General features: G+C 48.8%; 1 protein-coding gene across 1 annotated transcript; it reads left to right on the top strand.

The window, feature by feature from the left end:
• On the top strand, window positions 1–27,984 carry LOC107145008 (adhesion G protein-coupled receptor E2-like). Its single transcript, XM_048795347.1, has 22 exons — window positions 1–90; window positions 2,499–2,552; window positions 2,727–2,846; window positions 9,471–9,617; window positions 9,732–9,778; window positions 14,700–14,777; window positions 15,188–15,365; window positions 17,914–18,021; window positions 18,362–18,585; window positions 18,789–18,968; window positions 19,292–19,333; window positions 19,447–19,524; window positions 19,921–20,098; window positions 21,251–21,358; window positions 21,699–21,922; window positions 22,110–22,286; window positions 24,364–24,561; window positions 25,779–26,014; window positions 26,245–26,311; window positions 26,898–26,989; window positions 27,758–27,934; window positions 27,981–27,984. The coding sequence occupies exons 1-22, from the start codon at window positions 60–62 to the stop codon at window positions 27,982–27,984; spliced, it is 2,748 nt and encodes a 915-aa protein (XP_048651304.1). The 5' UTR covers window positions 1–59.

The raw sequence follows: 27,984 nt of genomic DNA, 5'->3' as shown, positions 1-27,984 counted from the left end.
CTCTGAACTCTAACCAGAACCAAAAGTCCTCGGTCACTGGGCTGGCTGGTCTCAGCACCATGAGGAGCAGATGTCTAAGACTGGTTCAAGGTAAGTGGAATCGTGACATGTGACAGGCAAGAAAGGGAGCTAGGAGCCACCAGCAAGTCCTTTGCTTCATTTTTGACTGGTTTTCTCACTGTCCATGCAAGGGAGAGCAGGGAGGGTATTTTTAAAAGATATCAGATATTTTTTAAAAAAATAAGTTCTCAAAGGAGAAATTTATTCCTAGAAAGTTACTCTTAGTGAAAACTTTGGGACTTAGCAGGGATTTGTCATTATATTCCCCACGTGCAGCAGGGTTCTCCAGATGAATAAGACCAATAGGGCACTATACAGAAAGAGGGAAGGATGATTTTTTTAAGGATATGCTCATGCAGTTGTAGAGGCTGAGAAGTGCAGACTCTACTGGGTATGTGGCAGGAGGAGACCAGGGAAGAGGTTGAAGAATGGAAACTAGGAAAGAGGCACAGAATCCAGTCTAGGAAGAGTTGGCAAAATGGAGACCAAGAAAAGGGGTCGAATGATGGAGACCCAGGGAAGAGGTGGCAAGATGGAGACCAGGGAACAGGTGGAAGGATGGAGACCCTGGGAAGAGGTGGCAAAATGTAAACCCAGAAAAGAGGTGGAATGATGGAGACCCAAAATGAGATGACAGGATGGACCAGGAAAGAGGTGGCAGGATGGAGACCCTAGGAAGAGGTGACAGTATACAGACCAGAGAAAAGGTGGCAGGATGGAAAGAAGAAGAGAGATAGCAGGATGAAGATCTAAGGAATAGGGGTCAGGATGGAGACACGGGGAAGAGATAGCAGGAGGGAGACCAGGGAAGAGGTGGCAAATTGGAGACTCAGAGAAGAGGTGGCAGGATGGAGACCAGGGAAGAGGTAGCAAAAGAGAGGCCCAGAGAAGAGACAGATACGAGGAAGAGGCAGCAGAATGGACACCCAGGGCAAACGTGAAAGAATCCAGACCAGGAAAGAGGTGGAAGAATGGAGACCCAAGAAAGAGGTGGTAGGATCCAGACCAACGACGAGGTGACAGGATGGAGACAGGGAAGAAGTAGCAGGATGGAGACCCAGAGAAGAGGTAACAGATGGAAAACAGGGAAGAGGTGGTAGGATGGAGAAAGAGACCCAGGGAAGATATGGCAAGATGAAGACTCAAGGAAGAGGCATCAAGATGGAGACCAGGAAAGAGCTGTTAGACCAGGGAAGAGGTGTCAGGATGGAGACCAGGGAAGAGGTGTCAGGATGGAGACCAGGGAAGAGGTGTCAGGATGGAGACCAGGGAAGAGGTGTCAGGATGGAGACCAGGGAGGAGGTGGCGATGGAGACCAGGGAAGAGGTGGCAGGATGGAGACCAGGGAGGAGGTGGCAGGATGGGGACCAGGGAGGAGCTGATGTTCCATCTCAGGTCCAGAAGCAGTCAGGGCCAGAACTCCGTCCTCCTCAGGGGGCCAGTCTTGGTCTCTTAGGGCCTCCATGGGTTAGAAGAGCCACACAGGAGAGGGGATCCTGCTTTCCTTGCAGTCTTCACATTCAGTGGGGTCTCCTCTGATGAAGGCCTCATGGCAATGTTTAGAGCCTGACCAGCTGTCCAGGCAGCGCATTAGATAAACTGACCAAGAAGGAACCACCAATACCCCTAGACTTTATTTTAGGGATTGAGAACCAGACTCTCTTTGACTCCTGGCCTGTCTCTCTGTTGAACAGCAAGAGGCTCATGTACCTAAGGCCCCATTGATTGAGGAGGGTCCCCAGGATGTGCCCTGGGAGGGGGCAGCTGCTGAGAGGCAGGAACAGCAGGAGGAGGCCCCCAGCCTGAGCCCAGCACCTGCCCACAGCACCTTCCTGTTGGGGGGTAATAGGGCAGCACAGGGTCCCAGGACAGGCCGTGGGGCTGACAGTGGTGGTGGGAGATGTGGCTCTCAGGTGTTCCAGTCACAGCTGCAGGCCAGGTGGCTAGTGTGGTGTGTGTCCCAGGAAGGGGACAGGGCCAGAGCACCTGGACAGGGCCAGGTAGGGGACCTGAGAGAACAGCTGGCCCAGACCCTCCCTTCCTACACCTAAAGGTCAGCGATGGTGGTAAATGCCCTGAAACACTGGGGTTTGTTCCCACGTGACCTTAGGACGTGGGTTTCATCTTATCCCCACTCTACAGAAAGAGAAACTGGGGCAGGGCAGTGAGACAGTCTGCCTGTGCTCCAGGTTCTGAACCAGGGACACCAGGATCCAGTCCCCCACCCACAGGCCAGGAGAGCCATGACTGGAGCCCAGAGCTTGCCAGGCTCAGCCCCCTTCCCATCCCCCAGACCCTCAGGGAGGCGCCACCTGGACTCCCTCTGCGGAGTAGACCAGGTCCGAGCCCAGGAGGGTTCACAGCCCCTGCCCTCCAGTGCATCACCTCCGGCCTCCTCTGCCTGCTGGGCCCACTGACCTGCCCTCTCTGTGTTGCAGGGCTGCTGTGTGTCCTGCTGAGTCTCTCCAGAGCCGGAGCCTGGGACTTTCAGCGTGAGTGTGTGGGGAGCAGCCTGTCCACAGCCAGAGCCTGGGAGGGGCCCTGCACCCGCAGCCCAGAGAGGAGAGGCCTGAGCAGGGAGGCTCAGGGCATCTCCCCACCTCCTGGGACCTCCTCTGGGACCACATTGCCCCCTCCCAGACTCTGACCAGTCTGTGCCCCCACAGCCTGTAACCCCCAGTGCCCTCTCAACTCGGAATGTGTCAATGCCACCGCCTGTCGCTGCAAGCCGGGGTTTGCCTCTTCATCTACAGAGATCTTCACTGACCCCCTGGAGATCTGTGAAGGTAAAGAGGATGGGGGAGGGGCCGAGCCACATCAGAGTTTGCAGGTGCCCAGTGCCAGTGGGGTCATGGGTAATGGTCAAGGGCTGAGCCTTTGACCTCAAGGCCATCATCAAAGACAGAAAAGAGAAAGGAAAGAGTAAGATGGCAGAGAGACCAGGGAATTACTTGGCTTCCTGCACAGAAAGGACCTGGGCCCCAGGAGTTGGTCTCAGCCTGCCCTTAGGTCTGGGGAGGGTGACACTGAGCTTGTAGCCCACACACTACCTTGGCATTGTCCCCTGGGGACAATGTCCAATTGTCCAATTGCCCCCTTTGGACAATTGTCTAAACTGGGGGTGTTAGTCAGAGAACTGTGTTGAGCAGATCAGACTGTGTGGACTTCAGGAATGGCTTGGCCCAGCATAGCCTCAGCAGTGCATCCCAGGATTCTGTCCAAAAGATACTAACTCAACATCAGACCCCATGCTGGAGGGTCAGGTAGGGGACAGGAGTCTCTTCCCTAAGAGACCACACACCTTATGGAGGTGACCCTATTATGTTGCAGACATCAACGAATGTTTGTTGCCCCAGAAAGTGTCCTGTGGATATTTTGCTGACTGCCACAATGTGCAGGGCAGCTACTACTGCACGTGCTCCCCAGGATTTGAGCTCCTTTCTGGGGCAAAAACGTTCAGTAATGCGAGTGAGAACACATGTCAAGATAAGGCCCACCCTGCCCCATGCAGTTCAGGGCACCAGAGCTGATCTGGGGACAACACCCAGTTATATTCTCAGCACCTGGACTCTGAGATGGGGCAGCTGTGCGTGCACCCATCACCAGCGTGAGAGGCGCCAGTGGGTCAGGACACTCTGGGACCAGCTGCTTGGCCCCATTCTGATAGCTCTGCTTGTGATGATGGCCAGGGTGCTTATCAGGAAACCCTGTGGACATGTGAGATGACACAACATCATTGTTGTTTTCTGTTTAAAAAAAAATGCGAGGCACCAGTGGCCTGTGCCTGTGATCTCAGTTAGTTGGGAGGCTGGGGCAGGAGGATCACTAGAGCCCAGGAGTCCAACTCAGCCTGGGAAACAGAGAGACCCCATCCCTAGCAGGGAAAAGTGGGAGAGAGAGAGAAAAAAAAAAGAAAACCACAGGAAGGAGCCCCTATCTTGTAAAGCTACAAACAAAGGTAGAGGCTGGGGTGCGGCTACCGGGCAGAGCCCTTGCCTGGCATGAGCAGGGCTCTGGGCTCCCTCCCCAGCACTGCAGAAAAACAAATCCAAAACCAGAGGTAGCTTTGCTCTTGGTTCACTGTGTGACTTCAGTCAAGTCACCTCACCTCTCTGTGCTGCAGTGTGTCCATCTGCAGAAGGGGAGTCCTGGGACTGGGCTGAAGCTCAGTGGTAGAGCACTTGTCTAGCAGGTGTGAGTCCCTGGGTCAGTCCCCAGCACCAGGGGAAGAAAGGGGGAGAGGGGAGAGTCATAAGAAAGGAAATGAGATTCAAAGGCACTGAGCAGGTCCTGGCTCCCAGAAAGTGCTGTTAGCAATGGCTTCTGAGCTGAACAGGGCCTGGGCCCCACCAGTTGTGCTCACCTGCCCTTAGGTCTGGGGTGGAGGGGAGCTTCCAGCCCACGTGCAACTCAGCATTGTCCCCTGGGTCCAGATCCAGGGGTGTCAGCCAGAGGACTGGGACAGAGGTATCCTGTGGCACCCAGGGGCCAAGGCCCTGGTTGACACAGGTGGTGCCCACTCCAGGCCACTGTCCCCCCAGCACAGAGAGGGAGAGTGGTGTGAAGGCCAAGGTCAGAGGCAGGGATCAGCTCCCTGGGTCCGAAGCCTGGACTGGCCACCCGTGAGCAGCATGGGGTCAGCAAAACCACTTCCTCTCTTGGAGCCCTCCTTGTACCTGCCCCCAGGAGCCTGGAGCCCCAGATCCCATGAGGTGGTGGCTCTCAGTGGCTCATTACTGGGGAACCCAGGGAGCTGGTGGGGGGAGGCTGAGCCCAGGATGTGGGGAAATGTGGGAGTTGGTGGAAGGTCCCCTGGGGGTGCTGCTGCACCTCATTCCCAACTGTCCCCACAAGACCACACCCCACCTGGTCCCCTCCACCTATGCCACACCTCTGCAGCCATTGCTACCAGCTAGGAACAGGGGAGGGGACTGGGATCGCCCCGTGGGGGCTGGACAAGAGCCCTAAGGGTGCATCAGCCCCTGTCCTGGCCCGTCCTGCTGTTGATCCACACAGCCCGGATGAGGGGTCCCAGCAGGGCATCCTCAGGTGCAAAAATGGGTCCAGGAGACCAGAAGCCTTCCCTGCCACATCCTGACTCCAGGAATCCTCTGGGCTCTGGGAATCTTTGGCCCCTTTCTGGGACACCCAGGGCCATCTGCCATGAGCTGTCACTCACTCCTGTCTTGGGTTCTCTGAGGCTCCTGTGTTGGCTATTCACCTCAGGCCTCTGTCCTGTGGGTCCCTGTGGCACTCAAAGGGGACCTGCTTCCTGAGCATGTTCCCCTCACATTTAGAGACCAGGAGAGATAAGAAGCCAGGAAACACCCCCAGGCCTCAGCTGGGAGCTGCTTCCAGAAGCTTCCTCATTTCATGTCTGTGGCCATCTCTGATAAGGGGGAACTTCCTCCAGGGGTGGTGACAGCAAGACTCCCCGGAGACAAGCTGGGCACCTTGGAAAGGCTGTCAGTGTCCACCCACAGTTCTGAGTGCCACACTAGGAGCTGGGGGATTCCTGGGGACGATCAAGGGTGCATTTGTGTCACTATGAGGAAAGGAAGGTGGGACCTGCTGGGGCCTGGGCACCTGGGGCTTTTGGTTTTCTAGTTGTTTGTTTGTTTTGGTCCTGGGGACCTAACCCTGGGGCCTTACCACTAACCACATCCCTGGCCTCCTGAGTCACTGGGATTACAGCATGTGCCACCTCACCTGCTTGAGCACCTCACTTTAGTTCTTCTTGCTGCTGCTCAGTGGCAGGGTTTTAGAAATTTTAATAAAACCTGCATCCATAAAACTTACCATTTTAACCACGTTCCAGTATACTAGTTCTGTGGCACTGAGGGCATTCCTGTTACACAGGCATCTCAGTCATCCCTCTCCAGGAATATATTCCTGTTTTTTTTCTGTATTTATTTAATTGACAAATAAAAATATTGTACATATTGATCAGGTACAGAAGGATATTTTGAAACATGCATGCCCACTGGGAAGGCTAAATGGAGCTGATTAACATATGCAATGCCTCAGGTGCTGATTTTTGTGGTAAGAACACTTCAAATCTAATCCCTTAGTGATTTTCAAGAATATAGAACATTGGCCAGACCCAGTGGTGCACACCTGGGATCCAGCAGCTCAGGAGGCTGAGACAGGAGGATCTTAAGTTCAAAGTCAGCCTCGGTACTTAGCAAGCAAGGCCCTTAGCAATTTGGTGAAACCCTGCCTCAAAGTAAAAATTAAGAGGGCTGGGGATGTGGCTCAGTAGTAGAGTGTTCAATCCCTGGTACCAAAAATAAATAAATATGAACAATAGATCTCTTGAACTTAGCTCCTCCTACCTGAAGTTTGTGCCTTGGATGCATATCTCTCCAACCCCCTCCTGTTGCCCAGACCCCTGGGAAACACCATGCTACCCTATCCTTCCAGGAGTTTGACTGTTCAGGTCCCACGTGGAGGTGACACCGTGTGGTATTTGTCCTTCTGATCCTGGCTTATTTCACTTAACATATTTCCTCCAGGTTCACCTGCGTTGTTGTGATTGAGAGTTTCCTCCCTTTTTAAGGCTGAAAAGCATCCCCCTGTGGGTGGGTTTTCTGCTTATTCACTCTCCTGTGGATGGATGGACTCCTCGGTTGACTCCAGAGCTTGGCTATTGGGAATAGTGCTGCAACATGAAGCATACTCGTCTCTCTACTGATAGATAGAGGTCAGATCAATATTCTGATCTGGTTTCCTTTGCGTGCAAACCCAGAAGAAGGATTTCTGGATCCCATGCAGTTCTACTTTTAATATCTGAGGACTGTCCCCACTGCCTTCCATCACAGCGGGGCTCACTTAAGTTCCCAGCCATGGTGTGCATATTGTCCTTTGCTCTGACTGCTGGCTACCCGTGTGCACATCTGGCTTCCCCAACAGCTACCCAGCTGGTGTGAGTTGATGTTTCACTACAGTTCATTTCTAGTCCCCTGAGGATTGGTGATGGCACGGGATTTCTCCTGGGCCTCTGGGCCCTTCTCCTGTTGTCCTTTGAGAAGTGTCTGTTCAGGTCATTTGCCCATTTGCGGATGGGGTGAGCGGGTTTCTTACTGTTGAGTTGCTTGATCAAGCTTCTCATGATACTTTGCATATTGACACCTAATAAGATGTGTGGCTTGTGAGTGTGCCTCCCGTTCCCTGAGTTGTCCCTCACTCTGTCCACTGTTTTCTTTTCTTTTCAAAAGCTGTTAGTTGGCTACGATCCCCTTGGTCCGTTCGTATTTTGCTGCCTGTGCCTTGGGTCCCGTCCAAACCATCACTGACAGGCCAACGTTGCGCAGCTCTCCCCTGTGCTCTCTGCTAAGCAGCTGGGCAGCTCCAATCTGACCTTCACTATTTAATCTGAGGTGATTTTTATGTGGTGTGAGGGGAGGGTCTGATGTCCTCCTGGTTGGCATGTCCAGGGTCCCAGACTTTTTAATGAAGAGTCCTTCCCATTGTGCGCTCTTGGCACCTTCATCAAAAATCAGCTGTAAATACGTGGGTTTTTCTGGGCTGTCTGTTCTGCTCCGTGGCTGTGTGTGTCCCCATACAGAACCACACTGTGTTGTCACTGCAGCTTCACAGTAGATTCTGAAGTTAAGTCATGGGATGTGCCCAGCTTTGCTCTTTTTCTGAGCACCTGGCTTTATCCTCAGATGTTAATGATGAGTGTCACTCTGGGAAGCCCTTGACCATGATCTCCTACCCCCCACCGCTTAGGCATCAAGAGTGGCCATCACTGCCACCTTCTCCCTGAGCATATACCACCTGTAGGACCCCAGTGGTGCAAAGATTCCCACAGGGGAGGGTCCAGGGAATGGCTGGGCCTCCCTCTGCCACTCCAGGATGGAGAGGACTTGTAGATCCCTTGCCAGGCCCCACCGTGGCACAGAATCTGAACCCACATGTCCTTGGGCTCTGCTCCAGAGAGCAGAGTGGTCCTGGGACTTCCAGAGCAGCCCGGCTCAGGAGGTCCACCTGGGGTCTTAGGTCTGTGTGTGTCTCACAGCAGGGTCAGGCTGAGAACCAGGGTCTCTTCCCTGAGAGAAAGAACAACTTTGGGAGGTGAGCCTTTGACCCGTTATGTTGCAGACATCACCAAATGAGGGCCATGAGAGTGCCCTGTGGAAAATCTGCAGACGGCCAGATCATACAGGGCATAATTGCTGCATGCACAGCCCAGGCTGTGTGCTCATTTCTGGAGCCAAGAATCCTTTATTAATTAGAGGAGAACAGCTGCAGTGTAGGCACTTCCCCCACCTCCCCATCATCAGGGTTGAGGTTGCCAGACCCTTTCCTGTGACATCTAGATGGCAGAACCCTGGTTACAGGAGTGTTGCCCTGGTGTGAGGCAGATGTGCATGTTCCTATTGCCCAGCACAGTAGCAGGGTAGCATGCATGCCAGGGGCTAGCTCTGCATCTGGCTGCCTGGGTCTAAAACCTGCCTGCACCACCTGTTAGCTGCATGTTATTAGTCAAATCACTACCTCTCTTTGAACTTGGTCTACCCATCTGTATCATGAAGGTGATCATAACAGTGCCTACCTCCTGTGTCTTCCAGGAGGATTATGAAAATTACAAGTGCCTGTAAGAGAGCCTGGAACATGGTGGGTGCTGGACTCTTCTTATGTGTTTAAAAGATGAGCACATCTGCACCCATTGAAGGAGTTGCTCAGAGGGTTTGGGTCTTCCTGGGGGCCATGTCCCTGCCACTCAGAAGAAAGCTAGTTCCACACAACTTGCTCTGGTCCTTGCCATGGTCTGGCCTGACACCATGATTCCCAGGAGGAGTAACTTCCATGCATGAGCAGGATTCGCCTCCTTCCAGGGCAAGGTGGTTAGGCAAAGAAATCTGCTTCCACCATCCATGGGGCCAGGTGGAATCCAGCAGTGGGTGGGAAAGAGCCAGGACCCATCCACGGAGAAGATGGTAGTGCCAAGTACACAGAGGGAAAAGGGAAGGTGCATGAATGTAAGAGGTACACAGGGCTAAACTGGGGATCAAGGGGATTATGAGGACACATGGTCCCTATGGGTGCACATTGTGCCATGTGTACATACCTTGGCCAAAGTATCCAGGGGGCTGTATGGAAAGACCAGGGTCCTGGGAAAGGAACAGGGGTTCTGAAGAGGCTGTGGAGGGACCTGGGAAGCAGCAAAAAACTAACTGGGGTGACATGTTTCTGCAGCCTCACAACCTGCATCAGTACAGAGAAGGCATGGGGTGCATCAGGCCTCACACACTCCTCATCACACATGCAAGTGTGTAGGTCGCTAGGTGGCAGCACCACAGCCCAGGCAGGGCACTAATGGGGGAAAAGGGGGTGGAGCTCAGATGGTGGAGAGCACTGGTCCTGGCTTCAGCGGGAACCAACCCCTCTCTCTATGTCCCCAGATGTGGACGAGTGCAGCTCCGGGCAGCATAAGTGCCACCACTCCACCACCTGCACCAATACCTGTGGGTGGTACTGGTGCTACTGCCTCCCAGGCTGGGAGCCAATTCCTGGGAGCATCAATGGCATGTACAACAACATCTGCAAAGGTACCCAGCCTGCCCTGACCCCAGAACCTCCTCCACCCCACACACACCAGCGCATGCACACACATGCCCATACACACATGCTCCTCCTAATGAATCACTGTCCTGTCCCTGCAGTCAAGCCCTTCTTCACCTGGCCTCTGCCCCCTGGAGTCCACAGCCAGGTGAGCCACCCCAACCAGGACACAGAGATGGGAATCCCTGGTGCAGCACCCTGTCCACCAAATGAGGGCCATGAGAGAAAGGAGCTGCCTATTCCACTATTTGGCCCTGAGCATCCCACCCACCTGTGACCCCTCATCTCACCTCCCAGAGTCTCTCCCGCTTCATTGACAAAGTCAACAATCTGCAAAAGCATTTAAAGTCAGCCATGGCCAAGGACACCATTCAGGTAAGGGCAGGATCCAGGGGAAGCTGGTGGAGACCTCCCATAGAGGGAGGGGGGCAGATTTGGTCTGGGTGGGGGGAAATAGGCCCAAGCACAGTGGAGTCCTGCTCTGAGCTGGCCACTCTCCCAGGGCAGGTGGAAGAGGACACTGGGAGCCACACACACTGTTGGACGCCCACGTGCACTGTCTGTCCTCTTGCTCTCATCCTGGTCTTTGGGTTTTGTCATCCTTGATGGTCACGAACCAGGACTGACCTCTGAGGAGCAAGGACCACCCAGGGAGTCCCAAACCATGCTCTCTCTATCCCCAACTGGACAGTGTCTGGGTCTGTTCTCTCGGCTGAGTGGTCAAGCTTTTCGTATGGTCCTTTTGGCCCAAGTCCAACTGCTCTGTGCCCTTATCCCTCCAGGGGATCATAAAGGAGGTGGATGAGCTGCTGGAGGCCCCTGGGGACCTGGAGACCCTGCCCCCGTCACAGAAGCACTGTGTGGCCACTCACCTGCTGGCAGACCTGGCGAGTGCCCTGAGACACCTGAGCAGGGGTCTGCCTGAGGGGACAGCAACCTTCAATTATTCTGCAGGCACACGTAAGTCCCTGGGTCTGCGCCAGCCCCTGTTCCTTGCCTCATCCTCTTCTGATCCCACTAGAGCTGAGTGGCCACACTGTACCTCAGTGTGACTCACATAAATAAACACAACAGTGAAAAAGGCAGAAAACCAAAAATAGTACACATTTAAGTAGCAAAATAGAAACAGATTCAAAAAACTAATGTGGAAGAATACAAATGAATATTTTTTTAAGTATGCTATGTTTAATTGTGGTAAAATTAACATCACATAAAATTCACCATTTAATACCAACACTTATCATTCACCAAAAAATAAATATGTGAATAAAATCCACCAGTTCTACATTTCAGTGGAATCAAGAACCTTCACAAACTGATGCAGCCATCACCTTCATTTCTAAGACATTTTTCTCCAAAATTAAATACAGTGCCTCCTCAGCTTTCATCCCTCATTCCTCCCCTCCCCCAAACCTGGCATCCACTCACCTGCTTGCTGTCTTAAAGGAGCTGCCTATTCTACAACTTAGTGTAAAGCAAAGTGTGACCTGTCCCTCGAGCTTCTTTCACCTAGAATAATGCAGTTGAGCATGGCATAGCATCACTCCATCCCTCTTCACAGTTGAGTATTATTCCATCCTATAGGTGTTGAGTTGACCCACTCAGCCACTGATGAACATTTGGGTTGGTGCTACGTTTTGGCTGTTGTAAATAGTGCTGCAAAGATATTGTTATATAAGTGTTGTTTGAATAACTATTTGCAGTTCTTGGAGTATCTACCAAGAACTTGCTAGATACCATGGTAATTCTGGGTTCAATTTTGCGGGGAACCACGAGACTGTTTGCAAAGTTGCTATATTACTGTATATTACACCAGAGGGTGCAAAACCATGGAAAAAAGTGTTATTTCTGATTAATTTGGTTTTATCACAGCCATTCTAGTGAATGTGAGGAGATGTCTCATAGCCGGTTTGAGTTGCATCTCCCTGGTGACTGGTGATGGTTAGCATCTTTTCATGTGCCTCTGGCCATTTGTGTATTTTTTTGGAGAAATGAATGTTCAGATCCTTTGTGCATTTGTGATTGGGTTGGTCCTTTGAGTTGTATGAGCTTTTCATCTACTTTGACAGGAGACCATTATGATATATGCAACTTGGAAATGGTTTCTCCATCCTATGGATTATATTTTCATCTCTGTGATAATCGTTTCACTTTAAAGTCAGATGTTTTGAATTGTGAGGACGTCTACTTTATCTACTTTCTCCTTCATTGCTGTACATTCAGTGTCATATATAAAAATCCATTGCCAAATCCAAGGTCCTCTTATGGGCTTCAGTTCTTAGATTGAGGCCTTTGTTCTATTTTGAGTTAATCTGTGTGTGTGTGTGTGTGTGAGGTAGGGTCCCTCTTCCTTCTTTTTTCTTGGATATCCAGTAATCCCTCATCAATCATTGAAGAGACTGTTCTTATGCCCATTCAATAGTCTTGGTCCCCAGGCTGAAAACCAATTGACTTCAGAGGTGTAGGTTTATTTCTGGGCTCACCTTTCCCTCTGTCTTCATGCCAGTACCACTCTGCTTTGGGCTCCTCTCATTGGCCTTCAGTTCTGAAATCAGGAGTGTGAGTCCTCCCCCTTTGTTGCTCTTTCCAGCCACACTTTAACTACTTGGATCTCTTGCAATTCCGTGTTAGTTTTCAAGCGAGTTTTCCATTTAAGCAAATTATAATGTTAATGGGCTGTTGGGACATTGATAGGATGACATTGACCCTGTAGATCTCTTTGGAGAATGTCTCCATCTTACCAATATAATGTTTCCCAATCCATGAACATGAGGTGTTCATGTTAGGGTCTCCTTTCAAAACCCTCTCCAGTTCTCTAAGGGCAAGTCCTGAGTTTCTTAGTTAAATTGATTCATAATATTTTGTTACAGATTGTGTTCATAAGCAATAAAGTCTCTTATTTTCTTTTCTTGTGATGTATTTATCTGGTTTGGGCATCAGAGTAATATTGGCCTCCAGGAATTACCAGGTGGTGTCCCTCTTCTGTTATTTGAAAGAGTTTAAAAAGTTGTCATTCTTCCCTATATTGTTGGTGAATTTCACAATCAAAACCATTTGATTTCAGATGTTCATTTAGGAGGTTTTTCATTATTGCTTCAATCCCTTTACCCGTGATAGTTCTCTTCAGATTTTCTACTTCTTCTTGAGTCACTTTTAATAGTTTCTGCATCCCTAAGAATTTGTCCATTTCATCTAAGTTTTCTAATTTGTTGGTGCAAAATTACTCCTACTTTTACAATTCTTCATAACTTCAGATTTCATATACAAATGTGTATGCACTCATGTACACACACAGTATATATATATATATATATATATATATATATATATATATATATACATATATATGAAATCTGAGGTTACAAAATATTATATACATATATATGTGTCTTTATATACACTTGAATATATGTGTGATTATAGTAAAGGAGAAGTTCAACAAATACATGTATATCATGAGACATACATATACATATACAATATTCACATATACACATATATATTCCTAACATAATTCTTCTTATTCCTACACCTCATAGAACTCTCTGTAAAAGTGCAGAAGCGAGGAGATGGCAATGTCACCTTGAGTCTGAATCAGGCAAAGATGCAGCTGAACTGGAATCTGGCACAGAAATCTGCTCACAGAGGTAACATCTGAGATGGGAAAAGGTGGGATGTCCATCTTTACACAAGTACCATATTGTTTGGAAGAGGCCGCAGGGTGGGAAAGATGCCCAAGGATGTGAAAAAATACAGAATTAAACACTAAAGGGTGATGTGGATGGGAAAAGGTCACTAGAAGAGCGTCCAAAGGGGAGGTTCTGGGGAGTGATGAGGCCACATTCTGTTGAGTGCACGTGTGAATGTGGAGCAGCAAGTCCCACTATTATGTATCATTATAATACAACAATTCAAAAGGAGGAGAGGCCATCTAAGGAGGAGGCCCTGGAGGAGACCCTGAGACTCACCCGTGGCCTCGTCCTGCAGGCCCTTCTGTGGTGGGCTTGGTCTCCACCCCAGGGATGGACAAGCTACTGGCTGAGGCTCCCCTGGTCCTGGAGCCTGAGAAGCAGGTGGCTCCCCATGGGACATATGAGGACTTGCTGCCGAGAGTCTCACCTGTCCTGCTCTCAGATGTCATCTCAGTCTCTTTGAGCAACAAGGACACCCAGAACCTCAACTGGCCAGTTACCTTCACCTTCTCCCATCCTGTGAGTGTGCGGGTGTGGGGGGGGACCATGGTGTGGGAAGAGCCCCAGATCCAGGCACACTGTTGTTGTTTGTCTTAAAATTGAGGTTCGGTGGGACTCCCTACAGGTGCCCCCATCCAGGAAATTCAGCCCTTCCCAAGCCAGCCCTAAGGGGTCAGTATCTCCAAGCACAAAATGACCAGCTCACACCTCTGTTCTGTTCCTATAGCTGTTGACCTCTGAGCCAAAGCAGGAATTTCTCTGTGTCCTTTGGGACCATGGCCAGAATGGATGTGGTCATTGGGCCACTGCAGGCTGCAAGACATTGGGCACCAGAGATGGCAGCACCACCTGCCGCTGTACCCGCCTCAGCAGCCATGCAATCCTTAGGGCCAGCTACAACGTGCAGGTGAGAGGCTGCCTTCATCATTGACTGCTGCAAAACAGATTTATTCAAATGTCGCTGTTCAAGTAAAACAAATTTGGTATCTCACAATTCTGTGGATCAGCAACCCAGCACGCAGGGGATAGGTTCCTTGCACATGGTCTTACAAGGCTGAAATGATTGCATTGGTCAGGACTGCAGTCTTACCTGGGACTCACGGCCCTTCTCCCAGCTCCCTGGTTGCAGGCAGAATACAGTTCCCTTCCCTTAGCAGCTTTCAGCAGGGGACCACACTCCCTTTCTATGAGTCACCCACATTTCTTCTCATATGACCTCTTGTAGGCCTTCTTCACCAAGCCTCTGCCCCCTGAAGTCATCAGCAAGGTGAGCCACCCCAGCCAGGACAGGGAGGTGGGAATCATGGCATGGCCGAGAGTCCACCCCTTAGTCCTGAGTTTCCCATCCACCCATGACCCCTCATGTCACCTCCCCAGAGTCTCTCCCACTTCTTTGACAAAGTCAACAATCTGCACAGAGATTTCAAGCCAGCTGTGGCCAAGGACATCATCCAGGTAAGGGCAGGATCCAGGGAAAACAGGGGGAGACCTCCCATAGAGGGAGGTGGGGCAGCTTTGGTCTTGGGGGAAGGGAGACAGGCCCCAGCACAGTGGGGTCCAACTCTGAGCTGGCCACCCTCCCAGGGAAATTAGAAGAGGACACAGGTAGCCACACACACTGTTGGACTCCCCCATGCACTATCTGTACTCTTGCTCTCATTCTGGTCTTTGGGTTTTGTCATCCTTGACAGTCACGAACCAGGGCTGACCTCTGATGAGCAAGGGCCACCCAAGGAGTCCCAAACCATGATCTCTCTATCCCCAACTGGACAGTGTCTGGGTCTGCTCTCTAGGGCTGAGTGGTCAAGCTTTTCGTGTGGTCCTTCTGGCCCAAGTCCACCTGCTCTGTGCCCCCATCCCTCCAGGGGATCATGCAGGAGATGGACGAGCTGCTGGAGACCCCTGGGGACCTGGAGACCCTGCCCCCCTCACAGAAGCACTGCGTGGCCACTCACCTGCTGACAGGCCTGGAGAGTGCCCTGAGAAACCTGAGCAGGGGTCTGCCTGAGGGGACAGCAACCTTCAATTATTCTGCAGGCACACGTAAGTCCCTGGGTCTACACCAGCCCCTGTTCCTAGCCTCATCCTCTTCTGATCCCAGTAGAGCTGAGTGGCCACACTGTACCTCAGCATGACTCCCATAAATAATCACAACAGTGCAAAAGGCAGAAAACCACAAATAGCTCACATTTAGGTAGCAAATAAAAACAGATTCAAAAAACGAATGTGGAAGAATACAAATGAATATTTTTTAAGTATGCTTTGTTTCATTGTGGTAAAATTCACATAACATAAAATTCACCATTTAAGTACATCACTTATCATTCACCAAAAAATAAAATACATAAATAAAATTTACTTGTTCTACATTTCAGTGGAATCAAGGACATTCACAAATTGATGCAGCCATCACCTCCATTTCTAAGACATTTTTCTCCAATATTAAATACAGTGCGTCCTCAGCTTTCATCCCTCATTCCTCCCCTCCCCCAAACCTGGCATCCACTCACCTGCTTGCTGTCTTAAAGGAGCTGCCTATTCTACAACTTAGTGTAAAGCAAAGTGTGACCTGTTCCTCGAGCTTCTTTCACCTAGAATAATGCAGTTGAGCATGGCATAGCATCACTCCATCCCTCTTCACAGTTGAGTATTATTCCATCCTATAGGTGTTGAGTTGACCCACTCAGCCACTGATGAACATTTGGGTTGGTTCCACCTTTTGGCTGTTGTAAATACTGCTGCAAAGATATTGATTTATAAGTGTTTGCTTGAATAATTATTTTCAGTTCTTGGAGTATCTACCAAAGAGTAGACTTGCTAGGTACCATGGTAATTCTGGGTTCAATTTTGGGGGGAACCACGAGACTGTTTGCAAAGTGGCTGTATTACTGTATATTATACCAGAGGGGTGCAAAGCCTTGGAAAAGAGTGTTACTTCCGATTAATTTGTTTTTATCACGTCTGTTCTAGTGCATGTGAGGCGATGTCTCGTTGCCAGTCTGAGTTGCATCTCCCTGTTGACTGGTGATGGTTAGCATCTTTTCATGTGCCTCTGGCCATTTGTGTATCTTTTTGGAGAAATGTCTGTTCAGATCCTTTGTGCATTTGTGATTGGGTTGGTCCTTTGGTTCTTGAGTTATAAGAACTTTTCATCTACTTTGACAGGAGACCATTATGATATATGCAACTTGGAAATGGTTTCTCCATCCTATGGATTATATTTTCATCTCTGTGATAATCGTTTCACTTTAAAGTCAGATGTTTTGAATTGTGAGGACGTCTACTTTATCTACTTTCTCCTTCATTGCTGTACATTCAGTGTCATATATAAAAATCCATTGCCAAATCCAAGGTCCTCTTATGGGCTTCAGTTCTTAGATTGAGGCCTTTGTTCTATTTTGAGTTAATCTGTGTGTGTGTGTGTGTGTGAGGTAGGGTCCCTCTTCCTTCTTTTTTCTTGGATATCCAGTAATCCCTCATCAATCATTGAAGAGACTGTTCTTATGCCCATTCAATAGTCTTGGTCCCCAGGCTGAAAACCAATTGACTTCAGAGGTGTAGGTTTATTTCTGGGCTCACCTTTCCCTCTGTCTTCATGCCAGTACCACTCTGCTTTGGGCTCCTCTCATTGGCCTTCAGTTCTGAAATCAGGAGTGTGAGTCCTCCCCCTTTGTTGCTCTTTCCAGCCACACTTTAACTACTTGGATCTCTTGCAATTCCGTGTTAGTTTTCAAGCGAGTTTTCCATTTAAGCAAATTATAATGTTAATGGGCTGTTGGGACATTGATAGGATGACATTGACCCTGTAGATCTCTTTGGAGAATGTCTCCATCTTACCAATATAATGTTTCCCAATCCATGAACATGAGGTGTTCATGTTAGGGTCTCCTTTCAAAACCCTCTCCAGTTCTCTAAGGGCAAGTCCTGAGTTTCTTAGTTAAATTGATTCATAATATTTTGTTACAGATTGTGTTCATAAGCAATAAAGTCTCTTATTTTCTTTTCTTGTGATGTATTTATCTGGTTTGGGCATCAGAGTAATATTGGCCTCCAGGAATTACCAGGTGGTGTCCCTCTTCTGTTATTTGAAAGAGTTTAAAAAGTTGTCATTCTTCCCTATATTGTTGGTGAATTTCACAATCAAAACCATTTGATTTCAGATGTTCATTTAGGAGGTTTTTCATTATTGCTTCAATCCCTTTACCCGTGATAGTTCTCTTCAGATTTTCTACTTCTTCTTGAGTCAGTTTTAGTAGTTTCTGCATCCCTAAGAATTTGTCCGTTTCATCTAAGTTTTCTAATTTGTTGGTGCAAAATTGCTCCTACTATTATAATTCTTCATAACTTCATATTTCATATACATGTGTGTATGTACTTACATGTATACACAACACATATATATGAAATCTGAGGTTACATAATATTATATACATATATATGTGTCTTTATATACACTTGAATATATGTGTGATTATAGTATATGGGAAGTTAAACAAATACGTGTATATCATGTGACATATGTGTACATATATTATATTCACTTACACATATATATTCCTAACATAACTCTTCTTATTCCTATAACTCATAGAACTGTCCGTAAAAGTGCAGGAGCAAGGAGATGGTAATGTCACCTTGAGTCTGAATCAGGCAAAGATGCAGCTGAACTGGAATCTGGCACAGGAATCTGGTCACAGAGGTAATATCTGGGATAGGGAGAAGGTGGATGTCCACCTTACACCAGTACCATACTGTTTGGAAGAGGCATCAGGGTGGGAAAAGATACCCAAAGATGTGAAAAAATACAGAATTAAAGACTAAAGGGTAATGTGGGTGGGAAGAGGTCATTAGAAGAGTGTCCAAAGGGGAGGTTCTGGGGAGTGATGAGGCCACATTCTGTTGTGTGCACGTGTGAATGTGGAGCAGCAAGTCCCACTATTATGTATCATTATAATACAACAATTCAAAAGGAGGAGAGGCCATCTAAGGAGGAGGCCCTGGAGGAGACCCTGAGACTCACCCATGGCCTCGTCCTGCAGGCCCTTCTGTGGTGGGCTTGGTCTCCACCCCAGGGATGGACAAGCTACTGGCTGAGGCTCCCCTGGTCCTGGAGCCTGAGAAGCAGGTGGCTCCGCATGGGACATATGAGGACTTGCTGCCGAGAGTCTCACCTGTCCTGCTCTCAGATGTCATCTCAGTCTTTTTGAGCAGCAACAACACCCAGAACCTCAGCTCGCCAGTTACCTTCACCTTCTCCCATCCTGTGAGTGGGGGGTTGGGGGGACCATGGTGTGGGAAGAGCCCCAGGCCCAGGCACATCCTTGTTGTCTGTCTTAAACTTGAGGTTCAGAGGGACTCCCCCAGGTGCCCCCCATCCAGGAAATTCAGCCCTTCCAAAGCAGCACTAAGGGGTCAGTATCTCCAAGTACAAAAAGACCAGCTCACATCTCTGTTCTGTTCCTATAGCTGGTGACCTCTGAGCCAAAGCGTGAAGTTCTCTGTGTCTTTTGGGACCATGGCCAGAATGGATGTGGTCATTGGGCCACTGCAGGCTGCAAAACATTGGGCACCAGAGATGGCAGCACCACCTGCCATTGTACCCACCTCAGCAGCCATGCAATCCTCATGGCCAGCTATGATGTGCAGGTGAGACGCTGCCTTCTGCATGGATTGCTACAAAACAGATTTATGCAAATGTCACTGCTCAAGTAAAACAAATTTGTTATCTCACATTTCTGTGGGTCAGCATCCCAGTGCAGGGGGGGGGGGATAGGTTCCTTGCACATGATCTCTCAAGGCTGAAATGATCGCATTGACCAGGGCTGCAGATTCACCTGGGACTCATGGCCCTCCTCCCATCTCCCTGGTTGCAGGCAGAATACAGTTCCCTTCTCTTAGCAGCTTTCATCATGGGACCACACTCCCTTCCTAAAAGCCACCCACATTTCTTCTCATATGACCTCTTGTAGGCCTTCTTCACCAGGCCTCTGCCCCCTGAAGTCAAAAGCAAGGTGAGCACCTCAGCCAGGACAAGGAGGTGGGAATCCCTGGGGCAGCACCCTGTCAACCCCTTTACATTGAGCTTCCCACCCACCCATGACCTCTCCCCCTCTCACCTCCCCAGAGTCTCTCCCATTTCTTTGACAAAGTTAACAATCTGCACAGAGATTTCAAGCCAGTTGTGGCCAACGACACCATCCAGGTAAGGGCAGGATGCAGGGAAGCAGGTGGAAACCTCCCACAGAGGGAGGGGGGCATCTTTGGTCTGGGAGAAGGGGAACAGGCCCAAGCACAGTGAAATCCTGTTCTGAGCTGGCCACTCTCCCAGGGCAGGTGGAAAAGGACACTGGGATCCACACACACTGTTGGATGCCCATGGGCACTGTCAGTCCTCTTGCTCTCATCCTGGTCTTTGTCATTCTTGACAGTCACGAACCAGGGCTGACCTCTGATGAGTAAGGTCCACCTAGGGAGTCTCAAACCATGCTCACTATCCCCAACTGGACAGTATCTGGTCTGCTCTCTGGAGCTGAGTTGTCAAGCTCTTTGTGCGTGCTTCTGGTCCTTGTCCACCTGCTCTGTGCCCTTATCCCTCCAGGGGATCATGCAGGAGGTGGATGAGCTGCTGGAGACCCCTGGGGACCTGGAGACCCTGCCTCCCTCACAGAAGCACAATGTGGCCACTCACCTGCTGACAGGCCTGGAGAGTACCCTGACACACCTGAGCAGGGGTCTGCCTGAGGGGACATCAACCTTCAATTATTCTGCAGGCACACGTAAGTCCCTGGGTCTGCGCCAGCCCCTGTTCCTTGCCTCATCCTCTTCTGATCCCACTAGAGCTGAGCGGCCACACTGTACCTCAGCGTAACTCACATAAATAATCACAACAGTGAAAAAGACAGAAAACCAAAAATAGTACACATGTAGGTAGCAAAATAGAAATAGATTCAGAAAACTAATGTGGAAGAATACAAATGAATCTTTTTTAAGTATGCTTTGTTTCATTATGGTAAAATTCACATAACATAAAATTCACCATTTAAGTTCACCATTTATCATTCACCAAAAAATAAAATATATAAATAAAATCCACCAGTTCGACATTTCAAGAACATTCACACCTGCCGTTGGAATCAAGAACATTCACGAACTGATGCAGCCATCACCTTCATTTCTAAGACATTTTTCTCCAAAATCAAACACAGTGCCTCCTCGGCTTTCATCTCTCATTCCTCCCCCCCACCCCAACCCTGGCATCCACTCACCTGCTTGCTGTCTTAATGGAGCTGCCTATTCCACCATTTAGTAAAAAGCAATCATACAAAGTGTGACCTGTCCCTCTAGCTTCTTTCACCTAGAATAATGCTTTTGTAATCAGAGTTTAAAACGAATTCATGTTCATTCTTCCCTATATGGTTAGTGAAATTCAGCCATATGAATTTGGTGAAAATCTGATCTCTCATGTTCATGTAGGAGGTTTTTCACTATTGATTCAATCTCTTTACCCATTATAGGTCTCTTCAAGTTTTCCACTTCTTCTTGAGTCAGTTTTGGTAGTTTCTGTGATCCTCAGAATGTGTCCATTTCATCTCAGTTATCTAATATGTTGGTGCACAATTGCTCCTATGGTTAAAATTCTTCACAACTTCAGATTTCATACAATGTATGTATACACACATATGTATATACAACACACACATATATATACACATATGTATAAAATCTGAAATTACAAAGGATTATATACATATATGTATGTGTACACTTATGTGTCTATATATACACATACATATACATGTGTGTGGTTATAGTGAATTGGAAGTTACACATAGGTCCTTGATATATGTGATATACACATGTAGATATTCAATATCCACTATACACATATATATTCCTAACATAACTCTTCTTCTTCCCATGACTCATAGAACTGTCCCTAGAGGTACAGAAACACGGAGTTTGCAATGTCACCTTGAGTCTGAATCAGGCAAAGATGCAGCTGAACTGGAATCTGGCACAGGAATCTTGTTACACAGGTAACATCTGAGATGGGGAGAAGGTGGATGTCCACCTTACACCAGTACCATACTGTTTGGAAGAGGTTTCAGGGTGGGAAAAGATACCCAAGGATGTGAAAAAATACAGAATTAAAGACTAAAGGGTGATGTGGGTGGGAAGAGGTCACTAGAAGAGTGTCCAAAGGGGAGGTTCTGGGGAGTGATGAGGCCACATTCTGTTGTGTGCACGTGTGAATGTGGAGCAGCAAGTCCCACTATTATGTATCATTATAATACAACAATTCAAAAGGAGCAGAGGCCATCTAAGGAGGAGGCCCGAGAGGAGACCCTGAGACTCACCCATGGCCTCATCCTGCAGGCCCTTCTGTGGTGGGCTTGGTCTCCACCCCAGGGATGGCCAAGCTGCTGGACGAGGCTCCCCTGGTCCTGGAGCCTGAGAAGCAAGTGGCTCCCCATGGGTCACACGAGGACTTGGTGCCGAGAGTCTCGTCTGTCCTGCTCTCCGACGTCATCTCAGCCTTTTTTAGCAGCAATGACACCCAGAACCTCAGCTCGCCAGTTACCTTCACCTTCTCCCATCCTGTGAGTGGCAGGGGGAGACCACTGTGTGGGAAGAGCCCCAGGCCCAGGCACACCCTTGTTGTCCTCTTAACCTTGAGGTTCAGCAGGACTCCCCACAGGTGCACCCCACACAGGAAAGCCAGCCCCTCCTGGGTCAGCATCTCTGAGTGCAGGAAGACCAGCTCACATCCCTGTCCTGTTACTACAGCTGGTGACACCTGCACCAAGGCATGAGCTGCTCTGTGTCTCCTGGGACCACAGCCAGAATGGGAGTCACTGGACCACTGCAGGCTGCAGGACAGTGAGCACTGGAGGTGGCAGCACCACCTGCCACTGTACCCACCTCAGCAGCTTTGCCATCCTCATGGTCCACTACCATGTGCAGGTGAGAGGCTGCCTTCAGCATTGATTGCTGCAAAACACACTTATGCAAATGTCGCTGCTGACGTAAAACAAATTTGTTCCCTCGCGGTTTCTGTGGGTCAGCAACCCAGCACAGGGGGATGCGTTCCTTGTACAGATTCTAAAAGACTGACAAGATCATATCATTCAGGGCCGCAGTCTCTTCTGTGTCTTGCAGCCCTCCTCCAGCTCCCTGGTTGCAGGCAGAGTTCAGTTCCCTTCTCTTAGCAGCTGTCAGGGGGGACCACACTCAGTTCCTAAGAGCCACCCACATTTCCTCTCCTATGACCCCTGGTTGGCCTTCTCACAAAATGCTCCTATCTGAAAACCAGCATGAAAATGTCCCTTATATAGAATCCCTCTCAAGTTTTGAATCTGTTTTCCCAGGAAGAACCAGATATTTAATGAAATTGCTTGATTACACCAGATCAGGAGAATAAACTCCCTAATCTAAAAGTCAACAGATCGAGTCCTAAATTCCACCTGCAAAATCCCTCTACAGCAACACCTAGTTTATCAGAGAATTTAATAATTAGGAGAAGGTTTGTGTAACAGCAGGGGGTGGACATATGAAGACCAAGTTAGAATTCTACTTACCACCAGGGTCTGTAAGTCAACCATGGTCGGGTTTCAGGTTTACAAAAAAGGAAGGTCTGGTGAAGGTGGAGGTCAGAGGGGGTCAGGGGAGTCAGAGAGGATGGCTGGACTGGGGGCTGTTTACCTCCTCCTCCTATATCCAACTGAGTGGACACTTCTGCTTCCCCAGATTCAGACTCTTAGGTGAGCTCACATTATGGGTATTTACTGTGAACACCCTGTGACTATGAGCATGACAAAGGTCTCAGCCAAGAGCTTTTTATATATTATAGAAATTAGATTTTGTCTTTACATCAGATGATCTCAAAATTCAGCACATGTTAATATCACTTGGAGGACCATTTATTTTTAAGTGCTTTCTTAGGAAACAATTTCAATTTTTTGATACATTTCAAGAACAAAAAATAGAAGAAATAGATCAGATACTTGGTTAAAGGAAGAAAAATTAATGATGATAGTAACTTAAAATTTACACTTTCCCACCTATTTCTCCAAGTCCTCTTAAAACCATGAGGAAATGAAAAGAGAACACACCACACCATTACTCTTTACCCAGAGGCATCTATTTTGAAAGTTTTGCCTCTGTTTCATTTATCAGGTGTCATTCTTTCCCTCTGCTCCTCCCCTGTCCTGCCTCCTAATTTCCCAATTTTGTCTTTACATCAGGATCTTAAATGTAGCATGCACAAATGTCACCTGCAGGGTTTGTACTTTCTTTTCAAACATTTTCTTGGGAAACCATTTCAAATTTACAGATATGTTGCAAAAACAAAATCCCCACAAACAACACCTGTGTGCACGTGATTCAGATGCGCCTGCTTTGAAATTTTACCATTGAACATTTCCATTTGAACATTTCCCCTCCCTCTTTCCTCTTCTCTCCTCTTCCCCTCAATTACACTGAAATAGATGGTGGGCTTTTAAATATCTTCATGGCTTTAAGATGACTTTCAGAAAGAAATGCGGGAAAGGTGAACTTTAAGCTACTGTTATCATTAATTTTATTTTTAACCAAGTATCTAATTCTAACTACACAGGGATTTGTGGTCAGTAAGGAACAGGCAGAGCTGGATTGAGGCCAGTGATGTCTGGGATGGGAGGTTAATGCCTGGAAACTGAGGTGCAGGTTCTGCCCTGTGGCCTCGTGGGACTGGGACAGAGGGACCCTCAGCATGGGCTTCACACACACTTACATATCAACATGCCGCCTTACTGTGCCCCAAAGTCAGGAATCCCAGTCTCCTCCTTGACTAAGGACTCTACACATCCGGGTTCTTCTAGCCACTTACCTGCTCCATTCAGAAAACCTAACAGTCCAACCTTCTGAACCTGGAGCCCCATCAGCTTCACACCTGGACCCAGTCCCTCCATTCCTGAATCTGCTGCACCAAATAACAGATAGCAGAGGGGTTCCTACCCCAGAGCAGGGCACGTGGCTGTGAAGGCTCCTCCCTCTGCCCCAGGACAAGGACCCTGTGCTGGACTTCATCACCTGCGTGGGGCTGGGCGTGTCGCTGCTGTGCCTGGTCCTGGCGGCCCTCACCTTCCTCCTGTGCAGAGCCATCCAGAACACCAGCACCTCCCTGCACCTGCAGCTCTCGCTCTGCCTCCTGCTGGCCCACCTGCTCTTCCTCACGGCCATCGACAGAACCCAGCCCAAGGTACCCAGGTGTCCCTGCCCCGCAGCCCAGGGGTGCTGAACTCAGGAGCCAGGCTGCCCAGGCTCCTAATCAAACAGCCTGGACCCGGGGAAATCCAGAGGAGGTCGATGCCCATTTCACGTTGACGGATTCAACGAGAAAACGAACCCTCTTTACAACTCCATCACCTACATCTCTTGTTGCTTAGCAACAGGGCTTGCATCCTGGGGAAGTTCATTCATTAGGGGACCCTTAGGATGAACTGACGCAAACTCTAGATGGCATCAGTCAATCACTGGACGTGGCCTCCTGATTCACTCAGGAGACACGAAGGAGGCGACGGGGCTGGCGTCTCGCGGCACCCCGTTTCACAGCAGACATTTTTTACCAGGAGAAAAAGGAGGTTCTACTGAATTTTTAATTTGGTTAATCAAGTCCTTCGTTTTCAGAATTTCTATTTGGTTCATTTTTAGAATCTGGCTTTAGTGAAATTTTCTTCCACTTCCTGTATCTTCTCCAAATTCATTCCTTACATATTCTTTAAGCTCTTTCAACATTTTAACTAGGGGCTTTCTAAATTCTTCTCCAACATTTCCTCTACTGTCGTGCCTACAGAGTTGGTTGTTGGAGTGCTGTGGGCTGTGTGGTTTGCTCCCTTGCTCTTTCCTGCTGCTTGTAGGTCTGCCCACCTTCTGGGTTGATTATCTTCTCTGCTTTGATGCACTCTTCTGTCTCTTAAGAGCCCGGGGATGGGTGAATATCCAGCTACTGACACTGTCATTCAATGTGTATCCTCAGCTGTTCCCAGGATCAGCACCATTTCTAGAAGATACTAAACCCTGTGAACTACAGTCATTTCTAAAATAATGTTAAAATCATAGTGCAGTAAATGCATAAGACATCACATGACCATTGGTTGCCATTTGTAAGTATTAGGTCCTGTGGGTCATTGTGTGGCCCTGCTGTTCTGTAACCGGCAGCACAGTGGGTTTGTCCACAAGATCATCACCACTACTGCATGAGGAACTCCGCAGGGCAGCACTGGGATGCTGTGACGTCACTGGGCAGCAGGCCCTCTCCAGCTCTGCTGTGATCTATGGGAGCACACACGCAGCCCATGGCTGAAGCACCACAGTGCAGCTCCTGGTGCACAGCAGATTCCCCCACCACAGGGCGCAGGGGGCATCCAGGGCCACACCCAGACCCTGACTGTGCCCTGGGGTCTCTCTCCTCCCCAGGTGCTGTGCGCGGTCATTGCAGGCGCCCTGCACTACCTCTACCTGGCCTCCTTCACCTGGATGCTGCTGGAGGGGCTGTTCCTCTTCCTCACAGCGCGGAACCTGACCGTACTCAGTTACTCCAGCAGAAACAGGCTCATGAGGAGGCTCATGTTCCCTGTGGGCTACGGGGTCCCGGCCGCCATCGTGGCCGTGTCTGCAGCAGCCAGACCTCACCTGTATGGCACCCCTGCTCGGTAAATGCGGACCCCACTTGTCCTTCTCCTCTTGAGCATGTCCACGGCCATCACTTGAACCAAAGTAGCATTTTGAGTATTTCAGAGCTTAAACAGAGAGTGTACTATAACATATCACACATACAGGGAGTCTGACTTCCCGTCCTTGTGGTTGGGCATGTGTGGAGTGACACTGGTCATGGAGTCCTACATGAACACAGCAAAGTGATGTTGTTCTCTCTCTTGCTCAGCTGCTGGCTCAACCCCAAAAACGGGTTTGTGTGGGGCTTCCTTGGACCTGCCTGTGCCATCTCTTGTGTGAGTGATGTCATCAGAGTTCCTTCCTGTCCATCTGAGGGTCACTAGAAGAGCAGGATATTAAGGATGGTGATAGAACAGGATTATCCCTGTATTGTTATGGGTTGCGTTGGGTTTTCCAAGACTTCTACATCTACAAATTCTAACCCTACTGTCAAATACTAAAAGCCACTCAGGTGTAGAATGGATGCTGCAAGGGCTAGAATGGAGAGATAACAGATTTAAATTTTTATTCAATAAAACTTTGCCATGGGGTATGGGGGTGTAGCTCAAGGGCAGAGAGCTTGCCTGGTATGCACTAGGGTCTGGGTTCCCTCCCCAGAACTGCAAAAGAGAAAATAAAATATTAATAAACATTCTGCAGTTTCTTTTTTTTTTGGGGGGGGGGGTTCTTTTAGTTATACGTGATGGTAGAATCCATCTGATATAATTACACAAGCATGGAATATACCTTATCTAGTTAGGAGCCCATTCTTGTGAATGTACATGATGGTGGGATTCACGGTGATGTTGTCATATATGTACACAGGAAAATTATGTCAGATTCATGGTGCTGTCTTTCTTTTGCTTCTGTGGTTTCTTGAAGGTCAATATGGTTTTCTTCCTGATGACCCTCTGTATTGTGAAGAGCAAGCTGTCCTCCATCAACAGAGATGTGTCCACCCTCCAGAACACGAGGTGAGATGGACCAGGGGACATAGATGCCAATGATGCCCAAGAGTAGAGCCATGTGCCTCCTCTGGGGCTTCTGAGTGGCCCACAATTAACAAATGCAGCTGCGCTTCTATGGCTGCCATCTCAGACTCAGGGCTCTGCTGCTTACTCCAGTTCAATCCTCCAGGGGGCGGGATTGTTCCTTCACTCAGCATCTTGTATAAAATTCATGCTCTTTCTTCTGGGTTCCTCTGATTAACCTTTCAAATTTTTGCATATCATCATTTAGTTGTATTAGACACTTGAACAGAGCATACAATTAACGAAAACAGGAATTTTGCCCTGTGTTTGTTTTCTGAGATACAGTCTCACTATGTTTCCCAGGCTGGCCTCCAATTCCTGGGCTCAACCAATCCTCTTGCCTCAGCCTCCTGAGTAGCTGAAGCAACAAGTGTGCACCCCTGCCCCCAGCTTCTCTTTGTAATTTTTTATGTCCAAGCCCTAGCACAGGGCATCCTCAGTAATGCTGGATTAATGAACTTAAGGATCTTCATGGAACATCATAAAACTCTTTGAAGTAAGCTTATGAATTATCACTGTCCTGGGTCCAAGTCAAAAAGCTATCCTGGACCCAAAATGACATTTCTATTGTGGGGTATCATTGAGAGTAAAGATCAGAGTTCAGTCCAAGAAATTGCTTACAGGGGAGAGTAGGTGCATCCATGGGTGGAGAGGGGAATAGCCTGATTTTGTTGTGGGTGCATTATAAGCCTCCATTCTCCCCCAACCTAGGATGCTGACATTTAAAGCAATGGCTCATCTCTTCATCTTGGGCTGCACCTGGTGTCTGGGTGTCCTGCAGGTGGGCTCCCTGGCCCCCATCATGGCCTACCTCTTCACCATTGTCAACAGCCTGCAGGGTGTCTTCATCTTCCTGGTGTACTGCCTCCTCAGCCAACAGGTAACCCTGCCCAGCTCCCACCCATGCCTCCCCACCCGCACCCCTCTCTGTGAGCTGA

The sequence above is a fragment of the Marmota marmota genome, unplaced genomic scaffold (assembly GCF_001458135.2).
Source record: "Marmota marmota marmota unplaced genomic scaffold, marMar, whole genome shotgun sequence".
Taxonomy (NCBI): Eukaryota; Metazoa; Chordata; class Mammalia; order Rodentia; family Sciuridae; genus Marmota; species Marmota marmota.
This window is presented reverse-complemented; position numbering and strand designations above follow the sequence as displayed.